Source organism: Terrapene carolina, unplaced genomic scaffold (genome assembly GCF_002925995.2).
Source record: "Terrapene carolina triunguis isolate 2854851 unplaced genomic scaffold, T_m_triunguis-2.0 Scaffold495, whole genome shotgun sequence".
Lineage (NCBI taxonomy): Eukaryota > Metazoa > Chordata > Testudines > Emydidae > Terrapene > Terrapene triunguis.
The window spans coordinates 2831030-2844618 of NW_020664846.1; the positions used below are offsets into that span (position 1 = coordinate 2831030).

Genomic DNA, 13589 nt, shown 5'->3' on the forward strand with positions numbered 1-13589 from the left:
CCACCCTGTCCCTGCCTCTTCGCCGCCTCCTCCCCTTAGCGTGCCACATTCCCACTCCTCCCTCCTCTCTCCTGGAGCTTGATACAGTTGTTTGGAGGCGGCAAGTGCTGGGAGCAGGGGTGAAAGTAACTCAAAGGACTTACCGGTACGCCGGAGTCCTGAGCAGGGGGCGTGGCCTCAACCGGAAGAGGCGGGGCCTTTAAATACCCGGGCCCTTTAAATCAACCCCGGAGCTACCAGCTGCAGCCTGGTGCCGACTTCCATTTTTCTGGGTGAGTGCTCCACACCCCCAGCCCCCTCTCTGCCCCTTCCCCCAAGGCCCCACCATCACCCCGCCTCTTCCCACTCCACCCCCTCCCTGAGAGCGCTCTGCCCTGGCCCCACCTCTTCCCACCCCTGCTCCGCCCCCTCCCCCACTGCCCCACTCACGCTCCACCTCTTCCCCCTCCCATCCACCCCCGAACAGCTGATCGGCGGGGGCTGCTGAACAGATTATTGGCGGGTGGCTGGTGGGTGCTGAGCACCCACTATTTTTTTGGAGCACCCATGGAGTCAGTGTCTATGCCTCCAAGCACCCTTGGTGGTGCGCCCCGGGGGACAGGGACACAGGCTGGGGCCTGCTTTCAGCCCTCTGCTCAGGGCAGGTGGAGTGTCAAGGGTTCCCCACAGCAGCCTGGGCTCCTTGGGCGCTCCGGTTTTTGCCCAGGCCAGGGGGTGGGGCCTCAGGAGGAAGAGGAGGAGCAGGGGGTGTGGCCACTGAGAGGGGTGGGCTCCTGCATGTGTTCCACTTTGCCTTTTGAAAAGGTGGTCACCCTAGTTCTCCAGTGTCCGCCAATTACTGGTGATTTTATCAGTCTTACAATATTTAGTATTTTTTACTAAATCACCAGCTCTTGGAGCCTGATGATTCTGCAGAATGTCAGCATTAGGCAGACAGTGAGCGCCTAGCTCTTGGCCTTGTCGGGAAAAGTGGGACACGTGAGCTGCTTGTGAGCTCAGAAACCAGGAGACAAAGGAACTGAACCCAATGTTCAGTCTTATTAAAAACCGGACAGCTTTCACGGCCCTCGCCCGTTGCTTGGGGCCTGGCTGTCCCTCTCTGAATGCTTCGCATGGGAGATGCCGCAGGGGTGGTTACTAAAGCTGACCTGGGAGCTGCTACTAGCCACTTCCTCAAGAACTAAGAGGAGAGGAAGAGTCTGGAGAAGAAAATACGGCAGCTTCAAACTGCCCCGCTAGCTGCAGCAGTCTCTGGAATTGAGCAGGTTTGCTGATTTGCTGAGCCACAAGCTGCATCTGAAAAGGCAGCCAGGCTCCCGGGGCAGGAGAGGGGAGCGGTAGCCCAAGGGACCCCACTGCAGAATGCTTAGAGTCACAGCGGCCTCTGCTGGTCCCTTGACGCTACGTGAGCACAGAAAGGAGAGAATTTGATAACTAAACAAGGCAGCCTGAGGATTCCAGCTCTGATACGAGGCTTCCAGCCAGAGATCACCAAGCACTTTGCAAAGGCACCAGAAAGTATCATTAACCTCCCTCTACAGATGGGGAAACTGAGCCACAGGGCAAGGAAGTGACGTGCCCAAAGGTCACACCTGATCAGGGCCGTCTCAACCTCCCAAACAATAATCATTAAATGCAAAAGCCAAAGTATTAATGTCACAGCACAGCTGCGAATTCCAGCGCTGGAAAGGCAGGCAGAGCCTGAAATTCAGGTTTCCCCACAACGTTCACTCAGCGTTAGTGCATGTGAGGTGCTGGCAGTAGAAATGCTGCTGTGTAGGAAGACTCAGAACTCAAGTTATTTTCTATCCAACTTTGCTTGGTTTTGGGACTGTGAGATCGGAGCAACCTCTGGGAATGTCCCAGGCTGTGAAATGAGGACCATTCAGGGGGGCGTGACTGGGGCCCGGGCAAGACTCCATCAGGGGCGGGGAGGGAGCGCCACCTAGCTCCACTCCTGGCCCCGCACCTGGGGTCCCAGCTGCCAGTCCCACGCCCAGGGCTCTGTTGCTGGCTACACATCTGGGGCTCTGCTGCCGGCCCCACGCCCGGGGCTCTGCTGCCAGCCCCATGCCTAGGGCTCTGTTGCTGGCCACACGCTTGGGGCTTTGCTCCCAGCCCTGGCTGCTGTGGCACCAGCCTCAGACCCCTTACCCCGTCTGTGTCCCCTCCTCCTGGAGCCGCAGCCCTGTCTCTGGGGGCGAGGAGGTGCAGACAGGAGTAAGGAGGTGCGCGATGGAGCTCTGCGCCCGCCCTTCAGAAAGCTATGCACCAGCAGCTCTACCTTGCCATTTCCTGAGCTGCCCCATGCACCTGCCCAGCTCAGCAGGTGAAGCCCTTTGCCTGGGGGCGCCAGGGCTAGGAACAGGGCGTCGGGGGAGAAGCTGAGCTAGCACAATCTGTCATTGCCCGTCCACCCGGAAGTCGGGGCCCACCCCAATTTCCACTCCTAGCTACGCCGCAATTGGGAGGCATCATTTGAAAACTAAGAACTTGCTGGTCAGTAGCACCATGGTGCAATGTGTGCAGCAACATTACATGCAAAGTTAGGAACATGCGATGAAATCAGGACTGAGGTGTGTTTACCAGACGAGTCCAGGGAGGGGTGAACCTGTTTCTCAAAGACAAAGCACAAGCTGACGCCTCTAGCCAGGTGCCATCAGAGCTGATGGGCCATCAGCTGCCAAGTGGCCGATCTTTGGCAAGGAAGTGGGGCAGGGACAACAGCTCTGCTTGCCCCCCAGCTCCATGCCTCCTTGCTCTCAGCTGGAAAGAACTTTATCCGGGGTCACTCTCGAGGAAAAACATATCCAAGGGAGACTGTAAAAGTGAGGGGCAGCTGCAGCCCACCCCCCAGGCTCTCTCTCTCCCCATCTCTCTCTTTTCACCTCAGCCAACACATCAAGCAGCCGTGGCCTTTGGGAGCAGATCTCGGCCTGAGATCTGGGTCAGCAGTGCTAAGAGACACATGCGGCAAGGGACTTCACCTCGAACCAGGCCGAGTTTGCTCAGTTTCAGAAGCGGTTTATCTTAGTTTTTCTTGTGACCATTTCTGACCTGCACTCAGTTCAAGTCTCTCTGTGTGTAAGACAAGCAACTAGTTTTAGTCTTTAATTAAAGCAAAGCCAGTGATGGGAATTGTGGGGGTAACTCCGTTTAAGGTGGCAGACCAGTACACTGATCTCCTTAGAGGCGCAACAGACCTAGTATATCTGGACTATCCAGGAGAGGGCTGGCCAGTGCAGAACATGCTTTTTTGGGGGTGGGGGGAATTCAGGATAGGGAGTCTTGGGGTCACCCTGTGAGTAGTAACCAAGGCTGCTGGAAGCCAGACTGTGGCTGGTGTTTGCGGACAGGCTGCTGAGGCCGGAGCGGCTGGACCAGGCTGTGGCTACAGACAGACACTCGGGGTGTGACCTGCACACAGTTTGGCTGTTTGTGAGCAGCCCAGGTGGGAGCTACAGCAGCGAAGCACTGTGAGGCGCCCCAGGTTGCAGGGCAGGGCTGACACAGCCCCTCGCTGGCCTGGGTCGCGCCCTGCAATGGCAGAGCACTCCTCGGAGATTGTGAAGGGAAATACTAGGCTATTCTGCCCCCCATAGGTACAAGCTCTGCAGGCAGAACATGAGCTTGTGTCCTTCCACCTCAGCTATTCAGCCTCGCCAGCTGGGGCGCTGATTGCATAGGACAAGTTACAGGACTGGGCCTTAAACAGCCAGACCAGACAGACACAGGGCTGAAAAAAATAAATGAAGGCCAGAAAAGCCCCTTAAAGTCCCCAGACCAGCCCTTCCAAGGGTTTCCTCATGGCCCTGCAGAAGCACAAAGCAGGTGTGATCACGGCAGCACTTTGTTCGTCAGCAGTGCCTTTTCTCTGAGGCGCTCCAAGTGCTTAATAGTCACGCCGCCCCCCCACCCCCGATGTAGGGGACACGGGGGGGGTGGGGGGGAGACTTGCCCAAGGTGGCTGAGTTAGCCTAGGAACCCACGAGTGCTGACTCCCAGTCTGCTCCGCTTAGGGTGTCCAGACAGCAAATGTGAAAAATTGGGACAGGGGGTGAGGGGGTAATAGGAGCCTATATAAGAAAATCAGGACATCTGATCACCCTAGCTCCGCTAACCGCCCACCTGTGTGGGCGAGAAGGAAGCTGTGCTACTCACCTGAGCTGGCTGGCTGGACCCTGCCTTCTCCTGTCTCTCCAGGTCCTTGATGGATTCATAAATGTTCTCAGATTGGCTCTTACTGAGAGGCCGCGGGGAAAGCAAAGAGCCCGCTGTGGTCCCCGCCCTGCGTGACCCCGTGTGACTGACTCTACGTTGGGGGTTGGGGGTGACCCTGGCCAGGTCATCCAGGGACTGCGTCGGGCGCATGTGCTCGCTGGGGGGGATGTGCAGCGCCGGAGAGTGGCTGCTCCTCTTTGCGCGGTGAGGGTTGTGAAATGAGCTCAGCACTAGAGGGGAGTCTTTCCCCTCTCCTACGGCTCGAGTCAGGGTCTCGCCTTCGAAGCTGGTGTCTTTGCAAGCGGGCCCCAGAGTTCCAGACCCTGACCAGACGGACCCAGCCCCCAAGTCAGTGTCGGGTTCATTGGTATCCATTTTGTGCTGCTCTGTCTGCTGAGCAGCGCTCAGGAATTTGTACTCGTATGCCAAAGGCTGGTCCTGGCCAGCCCTGGCTGGCTGTAGGACAATTGTCTCCAAGGCGTCCCTGGAGACCAGCTGTCCAGGGGTTTCTGGAGGAAGCTCAAACACACTGGTGGGCCGGGTGACTGGGGGCAGTTCCTTCACGTACTTTGCCGGGATGTAGAATGGACGGGCGTCCTTGCTTTTTTTAACATGCCACCAGTGATCGTTTGTTCTTCTCAACAGGACGTACCGCTCGTTGGGCTTTATGGAAATGAGCGTCCCGTCCTTAGCCACATACTCAAACTCGTACTCCACTAGGACGTACACATCCTCCAGAGCGCCGGCCGGCTCCATGTCTGGCTGAGAAATCCCTGCCCCGTGGAGCCGCTTCCTGTGAATGGTTCCTGTTTCCTCCACCTGAAAGACACGAAAGCAGGGGAACAAGTTTACAACCTGCTAGCCCTGCCAGAGCCTGCTTCCCCCTGCTCATCGATGCAGTCTCTTTCCAGTCACCCTCTTTACTCCAAAAGACCTGATTTCAGCTGAACCCAACCATCACCTTTGAACAGGGAAGGGAATTAACCAGCATAGGTGTAGTTTGACGTCTATATTTGGGGGGCTGGCTCTAGTCAGGCCAACGGGGCTGCACATAGGGAGGGCTCTGTAGTAACTCAGAGCCCTCCCCATCTAGTGTCCCATCTCCAGTCACTGGGGATTTTTGCTACTGGCAGTCACCGATGGGCCACATGCCATTGTAAGCAGTCCTGTCATACCATCCCCTCCATAAATGTATCAAGCTCCGTCTTGAAGCCAGTTAGGGTTTTTTGCCCCCACTTGCTCCCCTTGGGAGGCTGCTCCAGAACTTCACTCCTCTGATGGTTAGAAACCTTCGCCTAGTTTCAAACCTAAGCTTGTTGATGGCCAGTTTATAGCCATTTGTTCTTGTGTCCACATTGGCGCTTAATTTAAATAACTTCTCTCCTTCCCTGGTATTTATCCCTCTGATGTATTTATAGAGAGCGATCAGATCTCCCCTCAGCCTTCATTTGGTTAGGCTAACCAAGCCCAGCAATTTGAGTCTCCTCTCATAAGGTAGGTTTTCCATTCCTCGGATCATCCTAGTAGCTCTTCTCTGCACCTGTTCCAGTTTGAATTCATCCTTCTTAAACATGGGAGACCAGAACTGCACACAGTGTTCCAGATGAGGTCTCATCAGTGCCTTGTATAATGGTACTAACACTTCCCTGTCTCTACTGGAAATACCTCTCCTGATGCATCCCAGGACTGCATTTGCCTTTTCACGGCTGCATCACATTGACGGCTCATAGTCATCCTGGGATCAACCAATACACCCAGGTCTTTCTCCTCCTCTGTCATTTCCAACTGATGAGTCCCCAGATTATAGCAAAAATTCTTATTGTTAGTCCCTAAATGCAGGACTTTGCACTGTTAAATATCATCCCATTTCTATTACTCCAGTTTACAAGGTCATCCAGATTTTCTTGTATGATATTCATATTGGCAATACCTCCCAACATTGTATCATCTGCAAATTTTATTAGAACACTCCCACTTTTTGTGCAAAGGTCAGTAATAAAAATGTTAAATAAGGTTGGTCCCAAGACTGACCCCGAGGAACTCCACTAGTAACTTCCTTCCAGCCTGACAGTTCACCTTTCAGTATGACCCATTGTAGTCTCCCCTTTAACCACTTCCTTATGCACTTTTCAGTTCTCATATTAATCCAAATCTTCTCCAATTTAACTAATAATTTCTCATGTAAAATTGTATCAAATGCCTTACTGACATCCAGGTAGATTAGATCTACTGCATTTCCTTTGTCTAAAAAATCAGTTCTCGTCTCAAAGAAAGATAGTAACTTAGGGTATGTCTTCATTTGCAACGTTAAAGCGCTGCCATATGGCTGTGTAGTCGCAGCACCAGTGCTGGGAGAGAGCTCTCCCCAAAACAGCCCACCCTCCACCAGGGGCATAGCTACCGGCGGTGGGAGCCTGAGACTGAGACCCAGCCTGGAAGATTTCAGCCTGAATGGTTGAACTTTGACAAAGTTATAAGCAACCCAAACCAGGGTCTTAGAATGAGAAGTAACAGGCAACCTTAACTAAAGGTGCTGTTATTAGCACCGCCCAGGAGTGGTGGACCAGGAAGAGAGGGGGCAGAGGGCTAGTGGAAATATTGTGGGGACTGATCTATGTTTCTGCCCCTGCGTGTTGTTCCCTGTAAACTGTGTGTGTGGCTCTATGTCTCCCCCCAGCTCCGGGTGCTTGGAAAGCCGCCCCCGCAGGCCCCTCCTTGTGATGCTCTGTATGTGCCAGATCCGGACCCTCCCCTTGGCAACTGCCCCCCTCTGTACCCAGAGATGGTGTGAGACAGGGCAGCCAATGTAGTGAGCGAGCCCCATCACAGTATATTAGAAATGCTAGTTAATAAATACAACTGTGACATAGTTGGCATCACAGACTTGATGGAATAATACGCATGACTGGAATATTAGTATAGAACGGTACAACTTGCTCAGGAAGGACATGCAGGGAAAAAGCGAGGAGGTGTTGCCTTATTTATCAAAGATGTATACACTTGGAAATAGGAGACACACTTGTTGAAAGTCTCTGGGTAAGGATAAAAGCGGATAAAAAACAAGGGTGATACCATGCTAGCGGGTCTACAACAGACCACCTAACCAGCGAGAAGAGGTGAATGAGGCTTTTTTTAAACAACTAACAAAATCATCCAAAGCACAGGACTTGGTGGTGATGAGGGATTTCAACTACCCAGACATCTGTTGGGAAAATAACACAGCAGGGCACAGATTATACAAGTTATTGGAATGTATTGGAGACAATTTTTTATTTCAGAAGGTGGAGACAGCTACTAGGGGAGAGGCTGGTCTAGATTTTATTTTTGATAAATAGGGAGGAACTGGTTGAGAATTTGAAAGTGGAAGGCAGCTTGGGTGAAAGCTGTTTGGCGGCGACAAGCGCTGGGAGGGAGGAGCAGGGATGCGGCACGTTTACGGAAGGAGGTGGAGGAGGAGGTGAAGCAGGGGGGTGGGGTGGGGAGCTTGGCTGCTGGTGGGTGCAGAGCACCCACTAATTTTTCCCCGTGGGTGCTCCAGCCCCAGAGCACCCACAGAGTCGGCACCTATGACTCTACCCCTCACCAATAACTACCTTCCCTCAAAATCCAGAGGTTGCCAGCTCGTGTGACTTTTATCTTGAGTATCATGGTGTTTGGTGTTAAAGCCCCACCTCCTGGGATTATGGGGGAAATCTCCACTTTTTTAAAAAAGGACTTTTTAGCCCTCATAATTGTGGAGAAAAGCTTGAAAACATGACCCATGTGCCCTGTAAAGACTCAGAGACTAGAAGAAATACAAAAAGGACACAAAATGTATTATTTTTTAAACACTTATGATCTTCAAACCAATCTCATGATGTTTGCAGGCCTGATTCATGACGGCTGAGTGTCTGAGGCTGGCATTGCTGATGATGTGTTTCAACTGTGCATGGCTGATATTAAATAAGCTGCTTTGTCTCCACGTTCACCATTCCTGTTTTCATGCAAGGACTCTATGCCGGTACCCACTCTGGACCAATGAAACCAAAGAGCCCAGGACTGAGCCCTCAGTTAGCTGGCATATGAGCTTTGGCTATGACGGCACCATGTTAGGCCGTGTCTATGCTACAAACTTTGGTCAACACAAGTTACGTCAGCATCCAGCTGCCAAAGTTTGTATATTGCTTGTGCACATGCCTAACCTGGCTGCTTGCGTTGACACTGCGTGTACGGACCAGAAGTGCTTGTGTCAATGCAAAGTGCGGTGCACCACAGGTAGGTATCCCAGTGTGCCATGCACCACTATTCAGTGCGATGTCTTTTGGGAATTTTTTTGCACTGTGGTGTAGGGTAGAAATGACTCGCCCAGGGATCTCTGGGAGCTCAGGGTCAAGTTCTCAGCATGTAACTTTCTCCAGACCATAAATGCCATCCATACCCCATATTTGTAATGTCTTTTTAAAATCCCACAAAATTGTGTGGCACTTTTCAGGTATCCAACATCTCTGACAGAGGCCTGGAGCTCACAGAGCTTGGCACTATTCTCATGAACTTCACAAATACAGGCCGCATGATTCTCCTGTATTTGCAGACCTGTGGGACTTACTGCAACAATGGGGAACACGACAGTTTCTTGGAGGTCAGTTTGCTGAGGGACGCAGTGAAAAACAATTCCAGATTGTGGGTGGCATTCACAGAGCAGCTGCTGGCAGCAGAGCATCACTTCTGGGCTTGAGAAACGAGCACCGGCTAGTCCTGGACTGGTATGTTATGTTCTCCTGAGAACTCTCGATGGAACTTCCATGGAGGTTTCTAGGGATGGCACTGGCAGCCATATTTCTTCTGACACAGTAGGACTGGACTGGCTGTGTGGTTGAAGGAGGCTTTAGAAGAGCACTTCAATGGTCGGCCACAGTAGCGTTCTGTGCTGGCATGTCCTCTGGGCTGGAAGCTTTGGGTGCTGCTGGGAACTGTGTAGAACTTGCTTTACATTGGTAAATATGACGAGTTTTCCTGAAGCTATGAATTATGTGGTGCTTGCTGTCCAAGGGCTGAGTGCACTCAGTACCACCGTGCATTCTGGAATGTATGCTGTGAAGTAATACAGAGCAGTTTATTCTCCACAAATATACATTTACTGAGTGGCAAACCCCGGGCAGAAGAGCAACAGGTGATGCAATACAAAGTTTTAACATAAATGAACAGAACGTGACTTTAAAATTGGAAAGGCAACAAACAGTTCTGTGTGGTTCAGCACACGAATGTAGTCCACTGTGGCTACACACACACACACGTGGTTCTCACAGGTCAGGTAGATGAGGCTGTGGTTTTCCTTGCTGTCCCTCAGCGGGGCGTGGTAGGGTACTGCTGCAGCCTGTGACACCACATCATATGTTGGGGGATGTAGGGAGCTGCTACCATGAAGTTCTTCAAGGACTGCAAGGACCTGTAGGTCAGCCAGGGTCTGCAGCACTTGGTTTGCTCCCTGAGAAGCCCCATTGTGTCATAGAATCATAGAATATCAGGATTGGAAGAGATCTCAGGAGGTCACCTAGTCCAACCCCCTGCTCAAAGCAGGACCAACCCCAACTAAATCATCCCAGCCAGGGCTTTGTCAAGCCTGACCTTAAAAACCTCTAAGGAAGGAGATTCCACCACCTCCCTAGGTAACCCATTCCAGTGCTTCACCACCCTCCTAGTGAAATAGTGTTTCCTAATATCCAACCTAGACCTCCCCCACTGCAACTTGAGACCATTGCTTCTTGTTCTGTCATCTGCCATCACTGAGAACAGCCGAGCTCCATCCACTTTGGAAACCCCTTTCAGATAGTTGAAGGCTACTATCAAATCCCCCCTCACTCTTCTCTTCTGCAGACTAAATAACCCCAGTTCCCACAGCCTCTCCTCATAAGTCATGTGCCCCAGCCCCCTAATAATTTTCATTGCCCTCCGCTGGACTCTCTCCAATTTGTCCACATCCCTTCTGTAGTGGTGGGACCAAAACTGAACACAATACTCCAGGTGTGGCCTCACCAGTGCCAAAGAGAGGGGAATAATCACTTCCCTCAGTCTGCTGGCAATGCTCCTACTAATGCAGCCCCATATGCTATTGGCCTTCTTGGCAACAAGGGCACACTGCTGACTCATATCCAGCTTCTCGTCCACTGTAATCTCCAGGTCCTTTTCTGAAGAACTGCTGCTTAGCCAGTCGGTCCCCAGCCTGTAGCAGTGCATGGGGTTCTTCCTTCCTAAGTGCAGGACTCTGCACTTGTCCTTGTTGAACCTTATCAGATTTCTTTTGGCCCAATCCTCCAATTTGTCTAGACTCTGGACCCTATCCCTGCCCTCCAGCATATCTACCTCTCCCCCCAGCTTAGTGTCATCCACAAACTTGCTGAGGGTGCAATCCATCCCATCATCCAGATCATTAATAAAGATGTTGAACAAAACCGGCCTAAGGATTGACCCCTGGGGCACTCCGCTTGATACCGGCTGCCAACTAGACATGGAGAAAATTGATCACTACCCGCTGAGCCCGAAAATCTAGCCAGCTTTCTATCCACCTTATAGTCCATTCATCCAATCCATACTTCTTTAACTTGCTTGCAAGAATACTGTGGGAGACCATATCAAAAGCTTTGCTAAAATCAAGATATATCACATCCACTGCTTTCCCCATATCCACAGAGCCAGTTATCACATCACAGAAGGCAATTAGGGTTGGTCAGGCATGACTTGCCCTTGGTGAATCCATGTTGACTGTTCCTGATCACTTTCCTCTCCTCCAAGTGCTTCAAAATGGATTCCTTGAGGACCTGCGCCATGATTTTGTTGGGGACTTAAGTGAAGCTGACCGGTCTGTAGTTTCCTGGGTTCTCTTTCTTCCCTGTTTTAAAGATGGGCAGTATATTTGCCTTTTTCCAATCATCCGGGACCTCCCCCAGTTGCCACGAATTTTCAAGGATAATGGCCAATGGCTCTGCAATCACATCATGTCCTGCTGCATCTCCCTCTCCTTGTCCTGCTGGGACTCCGGGGCCTTTCTCCTCTCTGCTCTTCCCTTCTCCAGGCTGATGGACATATGGCCCTCTAGGCCCTTTGTCCTCCCCAGTCTTCCTCCTCCTTCTCAGGGTCAGGCATTCTGCAGGCCTGGAGGGGGATCGCTCAAGCCACAACTGCAGCAGTCACAGAGAAACCAAACACTGGATTGACAGGCCCAACGGAAAGGGGCAGATTCATTTCAGAACTCCCTGCCTCTATTCCCTAATGAGACATGCTTATTGACACTGCAGCTTTGGGGCGCATCTGCCCAGAACCGCTCTCCAGCCCCAGCCATGGTGCGGGTGGCCCACTAAGAGAAAGGGGAGGAGGATTTTTGGTTGCATGAAACAAAGTGTCATTGGCTGTAGCACGGGTACGAGTGCAGGGCAATGACACTGAATGTTGACGCTATTTGTGACGGGTTGGATCACAGAAACCCCCTTGGGAGCTGCCACCCGATGTGCCAAGACTACCCCTGCTTCTGTTTTCCCTGCCAGCTTAGGGCTCCAGCACCCTGTCTTGCTGAGCCAGCCACTCCTGTCTGGCTCCAACACAGACTCAGGGTCTGAATCACTTGTCCCAAAGCTACAAGTTTACCCAAAAACAGCTCACAGGGGTGTGCTTGTCTTTAGCACTCAGATGCCCAACTCCCAATGGGGTCTAAACCCAGATAAATCCGTTTTACCCTGCATAAAGCTTATGCAGGGCAAACTCATAGATTGTTCGCCCTCTATAACACTGATAGAGAGATATGCACAGCTGTTTGCTCCCCCAGGTATTAATACATACTCTGAGTAAATTACTAAATAAAAAGTGATTTTATTAAATACAGACAGTAGGATTTAAGTGGTTCAAAGTAGTAACAGACAGAACAAAGTAAGTCACAAGCAAAATAAAATAAAATGCGCAAATCTATGCCTAATCAAACTAAATACAGATAATCTCACCCTCAGAGATGCTTCAGTAAGTTTTTCTCAGACTGGACACCTTCCAGGCCTGGGCACAATTCTTTCCCCTGGTACAGCTTTTGTTCCAGCTTAGGTGTTAGCTAGGGGTTTCTCCATGAAGGCTCCTCTCTCCTCTCTGTTCTCTTCCACCCCTTTATATATCTTTTGCATAAGGCGGGAATCCTTTGTCCCTCTGGGTTTCCACCCCCCCTCACTGGAAAAGCACCAGGTCAAAGATGGATTCCAGTTCAGGTGACACGATCACATGTCACTGCAAGACTTCATTACTCACTTGCCAGCACACACATATACAGGAAGACTCAAAGGTAAATACAGCCATCTGCAGACAATGGGAGTCATCAAGATTCCAAACCATCCTTAATGGCCCACACTCTACATAATTACAATAGGCCCTCAGAGTTATGTTTTATATTTCTAGTTTTAGATACAAGAGTGGTACATTTATACAAATCAGATTATCATACTCAGTAGATTATAAGCTTTGTAATGATACCTTACAAGAGACCTTTTGCACGAAGCATATCCCAGTTACATTATATCACTTTACCGTATTTTCTCTAAATCTATCCCAGTTACATTATATTGACTTATTATTATATTTTTATAAAACCATGTAGACTGCACAATGTCACACTATTTTCCACAGGCGCTGGTGGCTTTAGCTGATCTCACTCCTGAGGGGAACAAAGGCACAGAGCCCAAAGTGTCCCGGGCACATGTGCCATTAGCCTGTGCACTGCAATGGTGCCAGCCGAACTTGCTGCAGAGTGGCATGGGAAAGTGTCCTACTGTGGAGGAAGAAATAAGGCTGCCATTCCTAGAAACCTCCGTGGAAGTTTCATCGAGATCTCTCAGGAGAACATAACGTAAGAGCGGCCACACTGGGTCAGACCAAAGGTCCATCTAGCCCAGTGTCCTGTCTTCCGACAGCGGCCAGTGCCAGGTGCCCCAGAGGGAATGAACAGAACAGGGCCATTATCAAGTGAGGATACAAGGGACACCCCCGTGTCCCTAACCCCCCTGCTCCGCATGCCCCCCACCACCTGGCCGTACAGGGGAAAAGCAGATGTCCCCGCTACCTCTGTTTGTTGTGCCTACAGCTCTTCTTGTCCAAGTGAACAAGGAAAAGTTGATACCGGTGTCTTGTTAGCGTGAGGATGGGCTAGGCACTATCTTTACATTTAAACATCATCAGGAGAAATGCACACACAATGTTCCTCGGCATCAGGCTCCTTCGCACTCGCCTGGAGGCACTGGCAAGTCTGTGGCGGAGTCTCAGAGCGGTTCCTGGCTTGCCGCATCTCCCCCCTCCTCCTTCTCACAGTTCATGGTGGGTCTCTGCCTGTATGGCATGGAGCTCGGTGTAAAAGCGGAACTGGG

General features: G+C 51.3%; 1 protein-coding gene across 1 annotated transcript in view; it reads right to left on the reverse strand.

Moving 5' to 3' along the window:
• ARHGAP27 (Rho GTPase activating protein 27) overlaps positions 1-5031 on the reverse strand; it is a 53932-nt gene extending 48901 nt beyond the window's left edge. Inside the window, exon 1 of the mRNA XM_029913150.1 lies at positions 4162-5031. Within this exon, the coding sequence (XP_029769010.1) occupies positions 4162-4977 (816 nt within the window). The 5' untranslated portion in view covers positions 4978-5031. The remainder of the gene's footprint in view (positions 1-4161) is intronic.
• Between the last annotated feature and the right edge of the window lie 8558 nt (positions 5032-13589).